Here is a 22,478-nt window from a genome sequence, read left to right as displayed (position 1 = left end):
CGATAGCAACACAGGCCGAAGGAGTGTGATGTCATTCTCTGCTCAGGACACCATGACTCCACTATATCTTTACATAGCTAATAGCTGTTTGCTGTTATATTAATGTATTAAATCTCACATATATAAGCTTTAACCAACCCTTAACAGAGGTGGCAGATCTGAAAATGCTCCTATAAATCGTTTTTTCTATGGTCATGTGGGTCGTTCGGAGGGCTCTGACGAACATGCATTCTTCGTCTTAGGCCAAGGTTGATCACAGTGAGACTCTGCATCCGTACATTTCCTAGTGCCCCTGAAGAATCTGACTGACGTCTGCTGCTGCCCCCCCTCCTCGCACTGAATAGACAAATCCCAGAACACTATAGCCCTCTCACTGGCCAGCCTTTGCACGGTGAGAGGAGCATTGCCACATAACAAAAGCGACCCAGCGGTGGAGGCTCTGTTCCTGTCGCTTCATTAAGCAGCAATGTTAGACCCAGCAGGTTGGAAAAACCACAGCCTCCACACACATTCAGTCCTCCTGGTGAGCGGTGGACAGACAGACAGACATTCACCGCTTCCATTCTCCAGAGCACGTAGCAGATGCAATGAAACTGGTTTAAGTGTTAAAGTAAAGTGGGATGGGAATGGAAGAAGCTTAACCAATCTGCTCAACCGGAGCTCACTCATTTTTTTAGTAAATGAAAGATTTTGCCATATTAAAAAATACTAACACCATCACAACCAAAGATACCGTATTTTTTTATTCCATACAACCCTCTTCCTTGTCAAAACCTGGCACCACCTATCCACAATGCAACACTCAACCACCCAACAGTTCAGTCAGTGGTTTGTGTGTTGTGTTATTAGTGGCTAATGTATCCATGAGCTGCTAGCCGCAAACAGAGATATGGAGGGCTACAGAGTTGTCTTAAGCTCTATGCTGACTCAGCTGACATCACTTGAGTCCTCACATAAAACTGTAATTTCAAATGCTGATTTCAGATGCTTTTAGCTCTTACACTTCAACTGACACTTCAGACCCTTTCACCACTTCAACTTAAAGGCATTTTAACTTATTTGAAGTGTTTACACCTGCAATTTTCTGCATAAGTGAGCAAACAAACCTTTCTTTCAAAAACATTTTCTAGTTTATGGTCAGTTTCATTATCTAAAGTGTTCTCAAACCTTTTCTAAAGGTTCTAAAATGTGAAAGTCATTCAAAAGTGCCATCTTTGGTTTGTCCACAAAGACTGGGCTGGATTTCTCCTGGATGTCCGTATATTAGCAGGCACACAGTGGTGAGAAAAGAGCTACCAGTTGGCCTCACTGTTGAAGTTATTTGGCATCACTGAGGGAACTTCAGATTGCTTTCTCAGCTCTTCACTACTGACATCATGAACAAATGTGGGAAAGTAAAATAAATATGGAGACAGAGGTGGAAAGGAAGTGAGTAAGGCAGCAACACAAGACTGGCGTAGCTGCTTCTAACAATGTTCTGATCTTCATCAGATCTTTGGAATGGATTTGAATGGTTCAAGAACCAGAGCTAATTTGGTGGAAAAACGATATATCCCAGCGCCTATGGTGATCATCATCAGATTATCATTGCTGAGCGGATTTGATGTACGTAAATGAATTTTGATGTTGACACAAAGACCCTTCATGTGGCTCACAGCTCAAAGTTCGCACCCTCTGTTTGGCTCTGGGTCCAAGCTCGTCTTTGAATGGGTCTCCTCAGTCATAGAGATCTCTGTTGATGGCACCCTCGGTGTGAGAGTCGGCATTAGGGAGACTGGCGGCTCTGGCCTTTTGAGGTGAATTAGCCATGACCAAGTCCTGCTGACACAGAGGGGCTGGACAACCAGAGGAGACAAACAGAGCCAGCAAAGGGACGCTCGGCTTGGGGGAGACTGGCAGAATTAATTTAGATGGATGGACATGCAGACAGAGAGCAGGGAAGGGTGTGCAAGTTTATGTATAAGGATTGTCAAAGTGTACAGATGTTTTGGTAAAAAAAATAAATAATCATTTATCATGGTCATGTTTGTGCTTATATTGACAGATGTTTCCTCTGTCCCAACAGGTGTTTTCTGAGGACTGTGTAGAAGACTGGATGTGGTTGTAACTATGGTCATGTCAGGGTTGGGGGCGTGGGCCCTCTCCCCCGGTGGCCTTGTGCTGGTCATCTGTTCGTCTGTGTGTCTGTCCCAGCAGCCTCATATCAAACCAGCAGACTGTAGCAGAAAGGAACATCCTGTTGTCTCCTACCAAGGTGAGTGTATATGGAAGCAGAGTAGTGTCAATATAATCAGACAAAACCTCTTAAACGTACTACAAGGAGTTTTTAATTGATTAGGAAATTTATATATTATTATTTTTTATATATCATTTTTATATAATGATTCTACCTCCAGGTCGGATTCAGTCGGATTCCCCTTGAAATCAATAAAATGAGGCAGTAGAAACACTACCGCTTTTGTCCACAGGGGCCACCAGAATCAACACAAAATAGTTCTTTAGGGGAGTTAAATATCAAACAAAAATAAGAGGCTGAAGAGAGTAGAAGAGAATACAACTCAGTGAAGCAAAACAACATCATCTCAAGAGTAAAATTTTATAACTTTTTTATAGTATTTGTTTATAGTTTCCTCTGCTTCTTTCTAGACTTTTGCTCTCGTGGTCAGCCTTGTGCTTGTGCTGCCAGCTCTCATTCGTTTTGAATAAAATGATTATCTCGGTTTATTACAGTCCAGTGACTGCTGCAGATACCAGATTTCTTTCTCTCTTTTTTTTCAGAGCATTTCATGGATGGATGTCTGGATGTCAAGAGAATTTCAACAAATATAATTAAAAATGCTTCTGAAATACATTACCTACCCTAGCTTTAAAGGTCCAGTGAGGATCTATTTGCAGAAAAATCATCACCTTTTTTATCTACAGAGGGAGTGGGTTCGCCATGTTGAACTGCAATATTTCTACAGTAGCCCAGAATGGACAAACCAAACACCCTAGATAGGGCCTTTTGTGTTTTTTTACGAGCTGCTACGCACCTGGAAAGTGAGAGGTATTCAGTTACAATCTGCAAAGTCACCACTAGATGCCACTAAATCCTACACCCTGGCAAACATGCTGCTTTTCTGTTTGATGGACGTATGAGAGTTGGAATCTATCTTCCCACATGTTTATGACTATTGCTTTAACTTAGCAGCAGTATTTCACAAGAAACTGTCGTCTTGAATTGTGCAGCTAAGTTTAAACTCATTTAAAGTTGTGTCTAGTCTGTTATAGAAAAGTGCCAGTGCATTTTGGGAATATTTGCATGTCTGCTAGTCTTTTATGTTTGACATTTTTGGTGTTCTCTACAGGTTTAATGACTATAAATTTGATATGGCATTTCATTTCAAGAGAGGTATATTTTGGTGTATGAGGCGTGGTGTGGCTAACATCCATTTATCTACACCTGGGATTCCTTCCCACTGGACAAATTTGAATTTTCTGGCTCCAGAAACTAACAAATATGGTGTTAAATATAGATAAAGAAGAATTTGAGCTCTAATACAACCCTGCAGAATGGGAAAATAAAAAACAAAATGCTGGATGTAATGGATGTATTATTCATTCATTAATCTTTCATTCGACCGCGGGCAGACCTCCTGACTCTAATTCTTCTTAGTTGTGGCCCCCAACTTTAAAAACCAAATCTATATTCATGTTCTGTGAAGTTTTGGAGCCCTGGACTGAGCCTCCATTCTGGCATAAGGCGGAAACGCTGCTGGGAGGTTGTGGAGCTGTCACTGTGGGATAAGGTGACTCACTGGAGAGAAATGTGACACAGCAGTAAAAACACTGAGGATTTAACCAGGGCTGGAGTTGTGAGCCAGGTACCATTTGGTGGAGTAGGATTCCTACACAAACAGTGGATCTTAATAACATTGCTCCTCTTCTCACCGTCCTGCTTTCTTCCTCTATGTCTGCACTCATCCTTGTACTCTTCCTTCCTTCCTGTCGTGGTTTTGCACTACTTTGTCTCCTCATCCTCTTGTTTTTTCTCCCTCCAGCGTTGAGGCCATGGGTGTCAGAGTTCTCCCATCCAGGAGTGAAGGATTTCTCCCAGCTGGCCCTGGACCTGAGCAGAAAACAGCTCGTTGTGGGGGCAAGGTGAAATATATCTACATCCATTCAACATGTGCTGTCAATATACAGTGTTCAAGAAAGAAAAAAGAAACATAATACACCAAGAGCAAGATTCAGAACATATTAAAGCCTCTGCAGTGTGCGTGTTTCTGCTGCTTTACCTCTAACATGAAAAATGTCTTTTACAGAAACTTCCTCTTCAGACTGAGTTTGAGCAACGCCTCGCTCATACAGGTAACGTTAACCAAGATAAGAAACTGTGTTAGACAGAGCCCTTTCAGTTTAGGTCTGTTCAGTTTTCTTTCATACTAGTAATATTTATTTATTTAAAATTAATAAAAAGTAATAATACTATCTCTGCTTCTATGTGTGTTTTTGGCTCCCATATAATTAGTGTTTTGTTGTTTGTTTATTTGCTGACTTGCTGTGACTTAAGAATGAGAAAATGAATGCCACTTGCCATGTCTGTATGCTAAATATAAAACTGGAGCCAGTAGCTGGTTAGCTTAGTTTAGCGTAAGGACTGGAAGGCAGGGGGAAACATCTAGTCTATCCAAATGTAACATCTCTGCATCTGTAAAGCTCTCTAATTAATACATTACATCCAAATTGTAAAGACGACACCATGTCGTTTTGTTGTGCTAGACTATTCACACACTTTGTTTTTTATGGATTAAACACATAAAATATAGTGTGTTACTTAGTGTATTCTCATCTAACTCTCAGGAACAAAATCCCCAAATTTCATACTATTCCTTTAAACTTTGCATGAATGTTCCATGTGTGCTTTATGATTTGTTGCATTAATTGCAGTTACTTAAACTCCTGTCTGTGCTGAGATGCTGTTAATGGTAATTTGGTTGTAAATCAACCAAATTCTGTAAAACCAAATGATTTTATCTTTGTTCCCCAGGCGACAGACTGGTCCCCAGATGAAGACACAAAGCGCTCATGTCAAAGCAAGGGGAAGTCCGAGGTAGCGCGCTCAGTGACAAATACAATACATTATGGCTGGAATGGCTGTTCACTTTATTAATGCCATGTTTGTCTGCAGGAGGAGTGTCAGAACTACATTCGGGTTTTGTTGATAAGCGGGAGGAGGCTCTTCACATGCGGGACCAATGCTTTCACCCCCGTCTGCATAACCAGGCAGGTTGGTACAACAGTTTATCACGAGATGTGAGGAAGCAAATGAGCAGCTAGAGCCAGCAGAATCATCCACCATTAAAATAGGATGCCTCAATTAGTCAAGCAAATCTAAAGCCTTTGCAAGTAAGTTTTTGTACTATAATCAGATGAATGCAAACCAGTTGCTGCTTGGAGGTAAAAAAAAAACACATTCTGCAATTTTTAACACTTTGGTTCACTTTGAAAATTGTCAATTTAAATGTAAAGTATATGTAAATTATATTAAACAGCTTTAAAAAAGGCTGGTATCGTCTTTAAAAAGCTCTCCAGGATTCTTTCTTTCAAAATAAAAGGATTTCTTTCAGAAAATAGTTAAAAATACAGATTTGATTAAATCCAAGGGTGACATTTCTTGTGTTGTACAAACAGTTCAATTAGTCATTTACATGATAAAAAACAAAGAAAAGCATCAAGTCCTCACATTTGAAAAGATAGAACCAGCAAAAACAAAACATTTGTGCTCAATAAAGAACTTCATTTAATGATTGATTTTCTACTGATCGAATCATCGATTCATTGACCAATTCTTTCACCTCTAGAAAGGAGGCTCTTCTTTGCAATGTAGCTAATAAATTATTGCGTTTGTCGGCTTAATGATCCTGAAAAGTGTTCATATAAATACATCGATTCTTTTGAAGACACCCATCACTCCTCTAGAATGTATTAATCTATGCTTTTTGAGTTGAACATTTTTGCATCAGCCTTGTGCATTTAGGAAATCATAGTAGCTCAGGGTTGCATCATTCTGTCCTGACAAATTAATTAAAAGTTTTAAATGAATGTAATTATTTGTTCAAAATGTTTTTTGCAATTTGCAACCCGCCGCGCAAACTACAACAGAAGCAGAAGATTGCTTTTTCCCTCTAATTAGTTGTTTGTTTGTTGTGAATTTGTTTGTGTTTATCTTTGTTTACACTGTCCCGTCAGGTTGATAACATCAGTCAGGTGTTGGACACAGTGAACGGTGTCGCCCGATGTCCCTATGACCCTCGGCACAACTCCACCGCCATGGTAACGGAGAGGGGAGAGCTGTATGCCGCCACGGTGATCGACTTCTCCGGGCGCGACCCCGTCATCTACAGGAGCCTGGGGAACATGCCGCCCCTGCGCACCGCCCAGTACAACTCCAAATGGCTCAACGGTAAACAAAGCCCCACATTGATTTGCCTTTTTGTCAGCCTCGTATCGATTCCCATCCCCGTCTGTGGATTTCATACCTTTCATATCTTTTCTCCTTTCATGTTTGTTTCAGAGCCTCATTTTGTGTCTGTTTATGAGATCGGTCGGTTTGCCTACTTCTTCCTGAGAGAAACTGCAGTGGAAAACGACTGCGGGAAGATGGTGTTCTCTCGTGTGGCGCGGGTCTGTAAGAACGACATGGGCGGACGCTTCCTTTTGGAGGACACATGGACCACCTTTATGAAGGCCCGACTTAACTGCTCACGCTCAGGAGAAATTCCCTTTTACTACAACGAGCTGCAGAGTACCTTTTACCTACCAGAGCAGGACCTGATCTATGGCATCTTCACCACTAATGTGTGAGTAATGTTCATCAATAGGTGCATCATTTCAAACATCACATTACTCAGAGGTGTGGAATTGGACTTGAATCACAGATTTGATGATTTTAGACTCGACTTGACAAAATCAAAAAAGACTTGGACAACACCGGTGACAAGTGACTTCACTTGGACTTGAGCCTTTTGTCCTGAAAATACTTGATACCTTCCCCGAAGCCCAAAGATAAAAAAGTGTGCCACAAATTCCTGCTCTGTTCATTCCCAGCAAGTTGACACTAATGCTGCATTCCATTTACCTTGGTAGTCGGAAGTTGGAGCTGGGAATGATATCCCACCCGAGTTAATCACGTTCCAGTACAAGTCAGAAAACCAAGCTTTAGCCAGGTTAGCCATTATTCACAATACCAGTTGATAACAGATAGCATTACACGCTATTACAGACAGAAGTTGGACAGTACTGTATGTTTGACAGCTTTCACACAATTTTCGGGGTCACCATTATTCCCCAGATCGACTTTGTTTGAACCAATCCATCAGAATCCAATCAAGTCGCAAGAGAGAACCTTGAAGAGTTAACATTCCGTTACTGAGCACCAGGTGGAAAAAATAAAACCGAAGATCATTTCATTTTGATAATTCGGTTGTCAAAATGGTAATCTCATTTGGTGAAGACTGCAATATGACCTGTTTAAGATTTGGAACTCAGAGTTTAGGACTGCAAAGACTTACTTGTACACCTCTGGTATTACCACATTCATACACACTGAACAAAATGCATTTCAGTGCTAAAACCAGCTCCAAAAAGTGTGAAAAAAATGCATAGGACCAGTTCAGACTCCTAGTTCCAGTCACATACTGGTTTGGTTATGAGGCGCTGATAGACTGGGAAGCTCCCAACTGTCTATGAGAACAATTACGGACTATATCAAACCACAAATGCCCTCTGATGGCTCCAAAACATGCAACAGTTTTGTCTAGATATTCTACAATATATTAGGCCTGAAATTCATGAAAGTCTGCCAGTAAATATTTGAAACCAATTGATTTCTTTCATTTTGTTGGCAACTGAGATTATTAGACACTCTATTTCTATAATTCTTGCCTTCTTTCTCTCTCAATTGCTGCGATCTGACTGTGATTACGGCCTCCCTTTCTTCAGAAACAGTATATCAGCTTCTGCTGTCTGTGCCTTCAATATGAGCTCCATCACCCAGGCCTTCAATGGACCCTTTCGCTACCAGGAGAACCCCCGCACTGCCTGGCTCTCCACCCCAAACCCAATACCCAATTTTCAGGTAATTCACATATTTTAAAAAAGATTTCATCTACCTAGCAGTTTTTCTCTCTGACACGATGGTGTGGATAGATGTGGGAATGTTAAACAGATAGTTTTGTCCTTCCTCAATTTCCTAGTCCAAGTTTTCAAAAGACTGACATCCATTTCATCTCAGTGTGTCGAGTACAGAGATAGCTTATTGTTGTACAGCGCACAGAAAATTCTAGTTCAGCTGCATCAAATATACCTCCAACAATAAGAGCATGCCAAGTTTTGCCAATGCATATATAAAACATTTAAATCGGGCTGCAGGGAAATCCGAGTGTCATAGCTATCTCTGCTTTATATATGCAATAGTTTTGTTGTTTTCGATTTCAGATTTGAATTTATTTACATATACTTACACTGTCAGTAACAGGCCTCTGTTGCATTAAGGTGCACCTGTAAGCTAACATGCATAAAACCAATGCCCTGGCACTGATACATCTACTTGAAATATACCCACTAATGTTGTTTGTTACACCAGCAATTGATAAGTCAAATGTCTTCTGTTGAAAAGACACCTGCAGACTCAAAACATGTCTGAAACCCCCTTTAGTCTACGTCCTGAACACTAATCTCTCCTTCCTGGCTGCAGTGTGGCACACTAGAGGAGGGAGGCCCCGGGGGGAACCTGACAGAGCGCAGCCTCCAGGACGCCCAGCGACTCTTCCTAATGAATGATGTGGTCCAGCCGGTCACTGTCAACCCTCTGCTCACCCAGGACAACCTGCGCTTCTCCAAGCTGGTTGTGGACATCGTGCAGGGCCGAGACACCCTCTACCATGTCATGTACATCGGCACTGGTAAGCAGGAGGGGAGAGGGCTGGGGCAGACTTTAAAAACAAAAAAGAGTCAGTTGCATTGCTGATTTAAAATTAGATATAGATAGTTTGTCACCTTTTTATCTGCAGAAACAGGGTCTTCTGGCTTATTTTGAACTCCTTTATTGATGTCAATTATGCAATGCACTGGATCATTTTCAGAACTTTTCTCCATGTTCATTTCATCCAATCAGAATACGGCACCATCCTGAAGGCTCTCTCCACAACCAATAAAAGCCTTCATGGCTGCTACCTGGAGGAGCTCAGGATCCTCCCAGAAGGGCAAATCGGACCAATTAAGAGCCTGCAAATCCTCCACAGTGACAGATCTTTGTTTGTTGGGCTTGATGACAGACTGGTAAAGATCCCACTAGAGCGCTGCTCCAGCTACCCAACTGAACGGTATGATCCAACAGAGCCTCAAAACAGCAATGTCAGATATGGTGTTTTTCAGATAATGAGTAACCGAATTATAGAGTTTGACTCTTTTTTTAAATAATTGATCACAAGGAAACTTACCTGCAGTCAATCATTAAGTAAGAGTTGCAGTGAGCCTGCTTTGTAGGTGTGCTGCTGCTGGTGGTGATTGTGCAAATTTACCAACTCGACTTGAAAATACTTAAAAAGATTTATGAACTCGGTGCTATTAAAGAGACAAACACGCGTGGGTGGCCAAGTCTGAAAGGCCCACATTAAATGCTGACAAAGATTATTATGTTAAGAGCCCCGTTTATTTTCCCTGTAAACAAAGTGCATTTGCAACTGTCAGTCCATATTCTGGCAAGACCCAGGCATTTAATGAGTTTGTTGACAATAAATGCACTACTAGAATATGTTGACAACCTTACAAAATATTGTATGATGGACAGAAGTTTCTCAGTATTAGTCCCTCTAGCCCTCCTAGTTGAAACATAATCAAAGTCCTTTAATACAGAGAAAAGTTATTAATTAATACATCTTGCTGACTATAGACTGTAGAAATGTGCAGACTAATAGAGTTTTTCATGTCATTTGGAATCAGTATTTCATAGCACAGGCTCTGTTGCAGAGAGACTTCATAATTCTGCAACTGCAACAATTACTGACTAAATGTGTGCAATCATACCAGTCACTGCATGGAAGCTCGGGACCCGTACTGTGGCTGGGATCACAAACAGAAGCGCTGCACCACCATTGAGGAGAGCTCCAACATGAACCAGTGGACCCAAAATGTCACTGAGTGCCCAGTAAGACACACACATGCCTGGTTAGCCTGGTGTACTGGACTTATATATACAATGTATTTAAATGCTTGCATTTATCAAGAGTTCATGAGTTCCTCTGTGAGAAATGTCTAAAATCTTTCACAGCTGTACATTAAGTAATAATGTTATGGTAATATTTTTGTGATACACCAATTTGGACAGTTTTTAGGGCACCAAGCTGTAGATTTAGACCAGAATAGTGCATTTAGGCACATGTGACTTATTCATATGCATTTGGTATGGATTTTAAGCCCCACTTAAATCCCCTCTGAAGGTGAGGAACCTGACACAGGATGGCGGGTTTGGTCCTTGGGCGCCATGGCAACCTTGTAACCATGATGACGGCGAGGGCTCTGTCAGCAGCTGTGTGTGTCGGTCCCGCTCGTGTGACGGACCTGTGGCCCGATGTGGTGGGGTCGGATGTAAGGGCTCAACTATCCAGGTGGCAAACTGTTCCAGGTAAAGTCCCTTTAAGCAGATATTCATTATCTCAAGTAGGGCTGTCGCAATGTACCAGTATTGACCCTTCCTAAGTCCCGCCCCTTTTTGCTCTGTGCTCCAATAACAGTTGAGCAAGCCTTGGTCAAAACTTTCTTCCTTTCCTGTACTTAGATATGTTATGTGCTACACTTGTCTATTTTGAAAAAAAAACCCCAAATTTTAAAGATAGTGAAAAGATAAAAGCGACAAATACATCTTAAGTTAATTAACTACCTAGTTAGCTAGGTAGCTAACGTTTTGCAACAGAAACAAACACAAGTAGGGTTGGGGTTAGCAGTCGTTAGCTAGGTAGTTACATCTGAAAGATAATGTTAGCAGAACACTAGCTAACTAGGTAACCAATTTACATCAACTGTTATTTGGCTAGTTAGCTAATGTTTATCTGACTTAGGATGTGGTGAGATGTCGCTTTTATCTTTTAATCATCTTTAAAATTAACATTTAGCAACTCCTGGTGCTGGAAAACAAGGTTGATGAGAGTGGAGGCATATGGATTCTCACTGCACATGTAATACGATTGAGAATTCCCATCCTGCGTTCTGTTGCTCAGGAATGGCGGCTGGACTCCCTGGTCTTCATGGGGCCAGTGCAGCAGCAGCTGCGGTATCGGATTTGAAGTGCGGCAGCGGTCCTGCAACAACCCCTCGCCACGCCACGGTGGTCGAATCTGTGTTGGCCAGGGTCGAGAGGAGAGGTGAGATCAGTTTTCGCCAACAGCAATAATAAAATATGGTATGGCTAGCCAACCATCAGTGCTACATAATAAAGTCAACATATTTTAGATAGGGATGACTGTGTCTGTGTTTCCAGGCTGTGCAATGAGAAGAAGCCCTGTCCTCTGCCAGTGTTGTGGACGGCGTGGGGTCCCTGGGCTCACTGCAGTGCTGAATGTGGAGGGGGCGTCCACTCCAGGACCAGAGTTTGTGAGAATGGCAACAGCTGTCCTGGATGTTCCATGGTACTGTAGTGCTTGTATATTAAAAACATCACAAGGTTAATATGTTTACAACCATGCAGATGATTTATAGATTCATTTTCAAAAACATTCTGCTGTGGGATACTGTATTTATGAAATAATTCACCCCAAGACAAATGTTATTTGTTTGTCTGGCCAAGAACATCTTGAACATTGATATGGCCAATTACAATAAGCGTTTGGCAAAAATTCTGTATATACTGTAAGATAAATATGTTTGATCTTTTATTCTGTTCCTGGTTGATCACACAGGCAATACCAATAAGTCATGGTCTTTTCAAACATGATAAATACTGTATTTATACAGCACTTTTGAAAGTGCTTTACATGGTTGGAACCAAGATTTAAAACAATTAAGTAGGCAGTGAGGCAAAATAAAATCAGACAATTAAGATGCTACATAAGTGAGGTGGAATAAATAGACCCCTAACAGTACAGATGAATACTAACAATAAAACAGATAAAACATGTTGCAAATGAACTGTGCTGAGGCACATAAATTAAAATTAAAACAATGAAATACTAAACACTATATAGGATAAAAAAACAATAATGATAAAAATAATTATAAAATAGATGGGAGATGTCGGTAATAAAACAGTGTGCTAGACTAAATAAAATACTTTTTTTGAAAAGTTATGTTTTGAGAAGTGATTTAAAAGATGTCACTGCTTCAGACCCTTTGGGTAGGCAGTACCAGACCAGAGGAGATAATAGAGTTTAACAGAATTTGTTAAATTTAACCCAGTTATTTACAATTTAGATTTGGAATAACAGATGCTTGAGGCTTTACTTGTTGGATACTGGATTATTGGGTTATTAAAATCAAAGATTAATCCCCATGGGACTTTTTTCTCCCCATTTTTTATGACCAGTTATTTTGTGCCATGGCTCCTTGGCCCTGCCAGCTATTTCTGTTGGCCTGGGCCGCTTCTTTTAACCTGCTGGTGAGCAGCCAAAAAGAGAGGGTGTAATGCACATAGAGGTTTATGCTTTCTGTCTGAGAATCTAGGGCTTCCCTCCTAAAAGTCAGTGATTTGAGTCATCAGTCAAAAGCACCCAGAGTCATTTTATCAGTCGAATTTCTGCCCTTTTATTTTTTAGCTGCATCAAGAGTGATTTTATATATGAGCAGGACACACTTTTACTTTCTCTGACTGTCGAGTCAAATCTTCATATTGAATTCTGAGTTGGGTACAGCCCTACAAGAATCCCTGGGCAATAAGTTATATAGTTGTTTCTAGTGCTGTAAATATGACATGATCCCTCACCGTCTTCCCACGCACAATCAGTTCTGCTTTTCAGTGATTCAGCAACTGCTTTAGAACTGACTAAAGGCATCATTGTGTTTCTCCAGCTGCAGCCTTCCATGCCGTCTTAAGCTTTGCCTCTTCATAGCCACCAGAGGAGTTTAAATAGTTCAATTAAACACAGTAATTAGCTGCATAATAAAATCCCTCCAGAAAGAACTGTAATATTTGTGCTGTTTAGCAGTCTGTATTAAGGTTGCAGTCTGTCTCTGCAAGCTGTTCATAATGAATTACTGAAACAGTGGGGTCCTAAAGCTTTGGGAGAACAGACAGCAGTAACTAGGTTTAGACTTCTGCATTAATGGTAAAACGTTTCCTCCATCTTGTTTTCCAGGAGTATAAGGCCTGTAACCTGGAGGCCTGCCCTGAGGTTCGCCGCAACACCCCCTGGACCCCCTGGATGCCGGTCAATGTCAGTCAAGATGGGTCAAGGCAAGAGCAGAGATTCAGGTACACCTGTCGGGCGCTGCTCCCTGACCCCCAGCAGCTCCAGCTGGGCAAGAAGAAGGCGGAGACCCGGTTCTGCCCCAATGACGGGTCTGGAGCCTGCCAGACTGACTGTGAGTACTGGGAAGGAACAGGAAAGCATGACAACTCTTTCCCTTCCCACTTCTTGCTCTGCAGTGTTGTTAGCAAATTACAAGTGTGGCCGCGCTTTCCTCTTTTTGTCAGTTGCCAGCATGTGTTCTTGATTGTTACCATGGAAACACAGCTGGTGTGGTAATTACCTACCAAACTGCAGGTGTAACCAGATGCCACCTTAAAAAGACAAACTCAAAAATACATATTTTTCCTCTTACCTGTAGTGCTATTTAATCTGCCTGGATTGTTTTCTTGAGTAACCGGGTTATGCTTTCTGGAAAAAGACAATCTTGTATTAAATATGTATTTTTAAATTTAGGGTGAACTGCCCCTTTAACGAAATTTTAGGTTTAAATTAGTCGGACCAGTCTAAAAACAAAGCAAAGCCTGGTCTAGCTCTACAGTCTTGCATACTGTAGCTGTAAAACCTGCTGAAAGGAACTGTATCTGATTGGGCTTTAAAAAGTGCTTCTGGTGGCGGAGCTCCCAGTTTGCCACAATAAACACAGCTGGTCTATTCAAAAGTAAGATGTAGCCAAACTGTATGTAGACATCAAGCAGCAGATTGATTAAACATCATTGAAGCGTCATGGGTAAGCACATGTCCACTTCCTTCATCCCTCAGAGACAGGCTTTTCCTTTCCCTTTATGGAATCTGTCTTATACAAAAAAGTCAGTTTAGGTATTTAATCCAAAATAAGTAAAGCTGACAAGGTGAAAATGTCACTGTATTGTTTCATCTCATGTTTTGTAGCTGCTCTTGTCTACAGAAAAAAAACCTGAAATATTTCTGCTGGCCTCGTTGAAAGCCTCAGGAAGTGCTCCTCATTCATATGTAAATAATTTGTGATTGTGGATGCCTATGTGTGTGTGGTGGGTGTATGGGGAAAACTGCTTCATTTTTCAACGTGACCCACATTACACCTCACTAATTAATGTTTCATAACAGGCTGTCTGTCTGCTGAGTTTGGCAATAAAAAGATAAAATCCTGTGGTTCTTGTATGAACTCAACTCATTCAGAACTTTAGATTTTCTGAGCAATTTTCTCATTCAGCAGGGTGGATCAAAAGGCATCAACTTATACTCTTTTCTCTGAGTGAGTTGTTTCAGTCTTTCTGTTTTCTTTCTCGCTGCTCTGGTGCATTGCTTATCATGTGAAAGGAACTGAAAAAACACAATTTATGGTGCATTTTATATTCATTTGGTTTCTATTGATGCAAATAAAAAGTGTTTTCTGTGTATTTCCAGCTCTGGTTGAAGACTTGGTAAAGACTAGTGGGCGAACTCTGTCCCAGCCCCAAGGTGTACGCTGGGGACTGTGGGAAACGTGGTCCAGCTGTTCTCAGCAGTGTTCCAGAGGCTTCCGAACCCGGAAACGTAGCTGCTCGTCAGCCGAGGGCAGGACCAACCCCAGCGCCTGCGTGGGATCCCCAGTGGAGTATCAGGACTGCAACATTACACCCTGCCCAGGTAACAGGGAGGCTCTGGCTCTTAGTTTAGTAAAAGCAGAATATGTACATTACATTATTAAAGTTTATTGTGTGTGTTCCAGTAAGTGGAGCCTGGTCTTGCTGGTCCTCCTGGTCCCAGTGCTCGGCCAGCTGTGGGGGCGGACACTACCAGCGGACTCGGACGTGCAGTAATCCACCCCCTGCCAGTGGAGGAGACATCTGTATAGGCCTGCACACTGAAGAGGCGCTCTGTAATACTCATGTCTGTGAAGGTATGACAGCTGCATTATTTTATTATTATTAAATTATTATTTTATTTTAGATTTTTTTTTAAATGTTGAGTCTAGAGGGTTGATATTGTGTCCAATATCCATTATTTTCTATTGATATTATTCATTTAGATTATATTATCTGCAGACAAAATATTCCTCTCTGCTGCTATGTTGATGACACTCCGCTTTATGTCACACTACAACATGCAACAGAGTTTCTTCTGTCTGCATTCAAGCCTATTTAAGGTATACAAATGTGTAAAAAGGGCCTCGTAAACACTGTCCAATTAAACCTAAAAGTCAACACTTAAACCGTATAGTCATTGTTTCATAACAAGTCCAAAGTGATTGACTATGGAGCCAAGAAAAAACTGTCCAAATATTTACATACAGACATCTTTCGCTTACCCAGCTCTGGGTGATGGTGGGGTGATAATGATGGTTGTGTGAACAACATGAATCACTTCACACTTTTGAGTACTGGAAATAGTTTTTTTCATCCTAACCCTAATTTGCAGCGTGAATATTTTTGTTTTGCTTTTTTGCTTTGTAAAGTACTGTTCTGCTTATTGTGTATATGTTGATGCACCATAAATACACTCTGTAGATTTACGCTGTCTCCCCAGATTAAATAATGCTGTTTGTGTGGACACTGATGGAAAATCTCCTCCACACAGCAAGTGGTGAATCAATATTTGGGTTGAGAAGGCAAACATTGTGGTTGTTAGAGCCTGTCCCAGCATGCATTGGTTGAAAGTCCAAAAATAGAAAAATTTTATAAACTGACCCCAGCATGCAACTTGTAGAAGTAGAGACAGAGAGCAAATTGGTGTAATTAACTTCTCATCTATTTTACACTTTTGTTCAGTAAACAAAGTAGCCCCAGCAGCCACACAAGAAGGCTGGACTGTGACTGGCTCTTGATTGATGATGACCATTGCGCTGTGGCCAACATTTCTCAACCTGAACACTTGGACACCCTCCACACAGTTTTCAGTTTACAGTCACTCAGTTCCACAGGAGATAAAGGGGCTTCCAGTGGCTGCTTGAATTTGTTGCTGAATACGCAGTGTTCAATATAGGATATCTCATTATAAGAAGCTACTTACTTTTTCTTTTCCTTTTTGGGCCAACATGCAAAACTCAAAATGGAAAATCCTCTCTTGAACCACTTTTATTATGGATGTTCAAAAAACCAGTGGACATGGATTGGGTCTGGTTACATTATTGATTTCAATTCTAGTTAAATACCTTTTTTAATTCTGGGGTATTTCTTAGTATTTGGGGTATTTCAAGTAAAGATATTTAAAGGTGCCATATGTAAGATTCTAAAGCATGTATGTATTCGTATGTATGTATGTATACATGCATGTTATGTATCATTATTTTTATATATTTAATTTTTTATTGCCAATTTGTCAACGGTTGGTAAAATAACTTTCCCCGACTTTCTCAGTTATCTGTAACAGTTTTTGGACGGACTTCTTGCAACAATTTTGACAAAAATCCAAAAAATGTTACATTTATGTGTGCTCCCGAGTGCTTCTCTCTGCTTAGCTACAGTGTCAACAGACAACAAACGTCCAACACCCGCCACAATACGGTCCAACACAAAGTCAAAGCTAACATTACGACAAAAATTCTGGAATATATTATGGTTTTAGCTGTCTAGCTTGCTTGTTAATGCAGATGAATTGCTAGCTAACGTAGCAAATGTAGAAAAATACAGTCTTGAGTGGATAAATGCAATGTGGCTGGGTTGCAGTTGGCTGACTAGCTTGCTTGCTCAATAGCATTATCTCCAGCAAAATACTAGCTTGCAAAATTACTTTACCAACTAACGTAATCCATGATACTAACTTATGACATACAGTGTTGATTTTAGCTAACAATAAACTGTAGTCTAAACTAAGCTGGGGTCAAGCCAAGAGATTTTTAGGATATTTATGTATTTATTTTTTGTTTTACCATTTATGGAGTGTCTGTTTTTGCTTTGTTTATTGTGCAGTTTTTAAAATATGCTTAAAACTGGTTGGACACTGAAATAGAAAACACATTTTAATATGTGTCCAAAACCAAAAGTATTGAAAGTAAAATAAAATCCACTTCCTGAATTTACAGTTGTAAACTACCTAGACAGAAAACAAACCACTGTATCTCACAGTTTCTCTTTGTCAAACTCAAGCTTTGATTCTTTCTGTCCACTCTTTTCTTTGGTCCTCAGGTTGGGGTGAATGGACAGAGTGGGGGGACTGTGACGAGGAGGGTCTGCAGCATCGCACTCGTCACTGTGGCGAAGACCAAGAGGCTGAGGTCAGTCTCTGCCAGGGCAACCTCACCCAGTCTAGGCCATGCCAGCCTCATGAGGTGCCGGGTAAGCACATGCTTTCATTAGTAAATTGCTGAAACAGGTTTATAATGTCAACCCTCCTATAGTACATTTCTGCAGGCTGTTGCTGATATAAGTCAGAAAGATCCAGTCAGAGCCGTACAAAAGTTCAATCAGACACAATAAATGCTGACTTGTTCATTCTTTGTTAAATTAAAAAGATGAGTTAATGGAGATGTCAGCATTCTGCCTACCTCGAGAACCATGAAGCCTTTGAGAGAAATTAACTGGTCTCGTCATTTTCGTTGTTTGATCTTTTGGAGCTGTAGTGATTTTACTTTACTAAATTGATGTTTTTTCTTCTGTTTAATTTCTTTTGTCTCTCTCCAGTTATTTTGCCCGGACAGGAGGACCAAAGCTGTGGAAGTAAGGAAAAACAACAATTATCTCTCAATTCTATCTCCCAAAATTATTACACTTTGCAGACACCTTCTGTAGGTGTGTACTCCTCAATTCCCAACAGAAAATCAGCCAGCTTTTATGCCTTCACTCTCCTGTTGCATCCAGAGTAAATCTATGTCAGATTGGTTTAATTGCGGTCGATGAACACCTAGTTCTTGTTGCAGAGTTACAAAGTTATTGGCTTTCTTCTTTGCCTGAGGTGTACAATACAGTTGGTGGTATATTGACTTTTGTTTGTGGCTTTTTCCCACATGGGGAATCGGACTGGACAAAGTGTGGTCTTTTTATGAGGTTAGATAGCAGCCAAAGAGTGACTTCAAGTCCCAGTATGATGGACATACATACTGACAGCAGGGCTTCAGAATGGCAGTCAGTGAAGAAATCTTGGCTTTACTGGTCAGACAGCAGTGATATTTGATGTATAACTATATACAATAGTCTAGACCCCCTGATCCCTGAAATTTGTTCTAGAACTACCGTCAGGTAAAATTTTCCCTCAACTTGACACCTTTGAAAATTACTGGCCAGATTACCAAACATGCCGTAGATGGTCATGTTTCCTACAGGGTGAATTATAATGTTGTCAAACCCCAAGTACCACCATTGCATAATTTCAACTTCCACTGTACACAAGGATTGGCATTTATTTATTAATTATTTAATGATCATCAGAGGATTAACCTTTTCCATTTTGCCACCCTTAAGTCAGATTGACAACTTTGAATTGCCATGACCTTCCACTGTGGCTGTCCACACTCAAGTTAACTCAACTTAGATTGTCATTGAACACGCTCATGCTCTCCAGAGGATCTCTACCCATTTTGGTCAATAGACGACTCTTATTCTAGTAGTGTCATTCTTAGGCCAGATGATCAACTTTGTACATTGTGTAATATTCCTTATTATGTCGAATTTAATGTAGATATTTAAAGTCCCCAGAGGATGAACCCCAATGCTTTGATTCTACCCTTACACCAAAATTTGCCCTTGCACATATATTGCAGGATGTAATAATAGGCTGAGAGGTCTGGCTAGGAAAACCTGTTAAAGTTGCTGATTCGATAACCTGTTGGATGAAATTAACAATTCAGACTCTAAGGGCCTCTTACAGGGCTGGTTATCTGTCATTGTCTCTGCTAAGTTTCCTTCATGAGCAGAACCCAGTTCTTATAAACAACACTTTACTATATTTTTCAGTCTCATTGGTTAACGATCCCTCTCCTTTGTCTCATCCTCTTCCCCTCCAACTCCTACTCTCCCAGCCTTTACTTTGTTCCAGTTGGTAGCAGTGGGCTCGGCCAGCTTCTTTGCAGCAGCGTTACTGTCGGCACTCGCCTACTCCTATTGCCACCACCTGAACCGACCGGCGCCAGAGTCAGCAGTCATCCACCCCAGCACGCCCAACCACCTCACCTACAACAAGCAGGGCAACGCCACGCCAAAGAATGAGAAGTACATCCCCATGGAGTTTAAGGTGGGCTGGTTGAATTGTTTCATTATATACCTATACTCAATACGATAATGTAACTGAAAATGTTTTAGCTTTGAAAATATGTTCATATTTTTGCCTTTATGAGGGCCAAGACTTCCTTTATGTCTCTGCACTACAGACACTAAACAAGAACAATCTCCACGTGAATGACGAGACATGCAACCACTTCCCCTCCCCGCTGCCCTCCAGCAACATATTCACCACCACCTACTACCCTACCAGCCTGAGCAAGTATGACTTCCACCCAGACTCCCCCTGCAGGACCTACATGCACAGCTGAGAGGCGGTCGGGCTCTGAAAACAACCCAAACACCACCCTGAAGTGTTTCCTCATTTGAAAAGATTTTGATAGATGATCCTGTTGGTCAAGATAGTCTTAAAGTAAACACCAAAACCATTCTAATGTTTCAGTCCAATCTGTAGATCTGTTCATCTTAAAGGCTCTATTCACTTAAATTTATCACACAGAGAGTTTTGGCTTTGTTTGCCCACGTTTTTAAGTTGCTGACAGAAACTAAAACAACATTAAGCAAACATTTTTTTTTTCAGAAACAGTTTTTCCTTTACTCTAGATAACCCACGGACCTATTTACCAGAGGAACTATTTCTTCACTAGAACGTTGATCGTGTAGCAACTCAGTGTAACATTATTGGATTTCAATTATATAATAGGTCAACTGTTTTACATGATGCGAAGTTATAGCATCATGTGCAGTTTTTCATTAATGAGTTGCTACAGCATGCCAAGAAATTTGCGGTGCAGAGCATACAGCACTGGCTTGTGAAATTTCAGTGAAGAATTGCAGCCATCTCCTCTGGAAGTGTATATGCGCCGTATACAACCAATTATACATACATGCTATTGTTTTCTTGTATTTGTAGAATTTGTTGCATTGCACTGACCCTTTAGCTGGTGCTGTGGAGCAAATGTTTGTTAGCCATCACATAGGGTTTGGTCATATTAGCCTTCCGTTCCCTTATACAATTTTTTCTCTCCCGGTACCAATTTTGATACCTGAACTTTGCCTATTGGCCGATAAGAGTACCGATCTGATACATGTGCATTAAAAAAAATATACATGTGCTTTATGTTTTTAATGAGCATATACTACTAAGCCTGTATGATTGCTGTCATTGTTGCATGGCTTGGCTCAGGATAAACCCTTTGTCAGAATCAGAGTAGTCATGGCTTTGCTATACTGGGACTATACTGTTTTGAGGCTGCGTACTCACAGATCCCTGATGCTGCATTTTAGGCAGTACCGAAGGAATTTCTGATACTGGTATTGGTATCAGAACAACTCTATAATCCAAACATTCAGTGAACACAGACTGTACGTAGTCAATGAGAGCGATGCTGCAGTTCGTATTCTGGCAGTATCTAAAGAAGAAGTGATGGCCTACAATATATATTTATCAGTTTTACGGGCTTGAATATTCATAGATATTTGTGCACCTTGAGTACCTTGGTTTTTTTCAAATGCCTGTATTTTCACAACACTTGCAAAGTCTCCAGTGAAAGCTGCAGGCCTGTTGTTTTCTCCCATTCTTCAAAATACTGTTGCTTCTTTAGTTTGAGGCAGAAGAAGAAGCAACCAATGCAAGAGATATGCAGCAGCCTTTACCCTTCTAAGAAAGAAGCATGTTTTCACTCACTCTCTAAATGAAACCAGTACCTACCTACAGTATTGGTGGGGTCCCCTTCCTCTTACTTCACCCACCCTAAGGTGCTCCATTTGTGCTCAGGGCAGTATGGAAGCAGGGTGGGACCCAGAACTCCAGGGCTTCAACTGGACTTCAGACATTTTATGTACCTTTCCACTGGACTCATCTCGTCAACTGGTTGTTGTTTTTGTCCTTTTCCTCATTTTCGGCAGGTGGATTCAGAGGACTCTGTAATACTGTGAACTGTTTGGCTCAGACCCTTAAGTGTGTGTTGCCATCAGTAAAGACTGCTGACTGTGATGTGTCATCCTTTACTCTGTGTGAATGGAGTGAAGAAATGAACAGAGAATTGCTTTAATTTTCATGTTTAGCAGAGTCCACATCAGAAAACAACACTGAAGAGGACATTCTTGCCACACCTCGCTTTGTACTGTACATTGTAAAAAATGCAAGTTTGTTGACTTTTCTGTCAGCAGATTTTATGAATTATTTTAGTGGTGTTCACAGATGTCACTGTTTGTATCTGTATCTGCTGAGGCAAAATTTTGTGATTTTGTAATCATATGGGGCGTTTTTTTGGTCAGTCACACTGCATTGTTTATGCATTAAAGCTGCAGTAGGTAAGTTTTATAAAAATAAGTTTTTGTCAGATTTGTTGAAACTTTCACTATATCCTGACAGTAGTACATGAGACGGATAATCTGTGAAAAAAATCAGGTTCCTCTGTCTATTCTGAGTGCTTTTAATAGCATTTGCAAGAATCCACCACGTCTGAATAAAAACAACCAATCAGAGCCAAGAAGGAGAGTTGATTGTTGAGTTTCATTCCCAGTTCATCAAATACAGACACTTAAATGAGACTCAACTATCCTCAAGCCACCCACCCAGAGTGTCAGTTTATGACCACCTGGGCACTATCTTTCTATGTAGGGTCGGTGGATTCTTGCAAAAACCATTAGAAGCAGTAACAGGGGCCAGAAGGACCTGATTATTTCACATATTATTTGTCTCATGTACTACTATCAGGATATAGTAATAAGTTTCAGCGAATATGACAAAAAGTTATGTATATAAAACTTACCAACTGCAGCTTTAATGTTCAAAAATCACTAAATCTAATACAGCTGTAACCGTATATATTTCAGAGCCTCTTACCAGAACATAAACACACCATAAATCAACCGCAGGCTTTTCAAATCCACACTTTTCAACTGCAGAACCATACAACGA

At 40.7% G+C, this 22,478-nt stretch overlaps 1 protein-coding gene across 1 annotated transcript; it reads left to right on the top strand.

Moving 5' to 3' along the window:
• Positions 1 to 2,089: 2,089 nt before the first annotated feature.
• Positions 2,090 to 21,829, top strand: LOC118339961 (semaphorin-5B-like). The gene is made up of 21 exons (XM_035677792.1): positions 2,090 to 2,254; positions 4,041 to 4,140; positions 4,305 to 4,350; positions 5,030 to 5,092; positions 5,171 to 5,269; positions 6,232 to 6,445; positions 6,557 to 6,842; positions 7,984 to 8,119; positions 8,738 to 8,945; positions 9,158 to 9,365; positions 10,072 to 10,189; positions 10,482 to 10,666; positions 11,259 to 11,402; positions 11,519 to 11,666; positions 13,329 to 13,554; positions 14,826 to 15,047; positions 15,130 to 15,300; positions 17,525 to 17,674; positions 18,020 to 18,055; positions 19,354 to 19,565; positions 19,702 to 21,829. Exons 1-21 carry the CDS (start codon positions 2,110 to 2,112, stop codon positions 19,861 to 19,863), a joined length of 3,279 nt encoding a protein of 1,092 aa, XP_035533685.1. The 5' UTR covers positions 2,090 to 2,109; the 3' UTR covers positions 19,864 to 21,829.
• The last annotated feature ends 649 nt before the right edge of the window (positions 21,830 to 22,478 follow it).

This window comes from Morone saxatilis, unplaced genomic scaffold (assembly GCF_004916995.1).
Source record: "Morone saxatilis isolate NCDOM2014 unplaced genomic scaffold, NCSU_SB_2.0 Contig6, whole genome shotgun sequence".
Lineage (NCBI taxonomy): Eukaryota > Metazoa > Chordata > Actinopteri > Moronidae > Morone > Morone saxatilis.
The sequence above is the reverse complement of the archived record's forward strand: the minus strand, read 5'-3'. Positions and strand labels throughout refer to the sequence as shown.

Bases quoted from the DNA above. Each gene is read 5' to 3' on its own strand.
- LOC118339961 (XM_035677792.1), top strand. From the start codon at position 2,110: ATGGTCATGTCAGGGTTGGGGGCGTGGGCCCTCTCCCCCGGTGGCCTT. The intron at 6,843-7,983 runs GTGAGTAATGTT...CCCTTTCTTCAG, and splicing joins GGCATCTTCACCACTAATGT to AAACAGTATATCAGCTTCTG. The intron at 11,667-13,328 runs GTACTGTAGTGC...CTTGTTTTCCAG, and splicing joins GCTGTCCTGGATGTTCCATG to GAGTATAAGGCCTGTAACCT.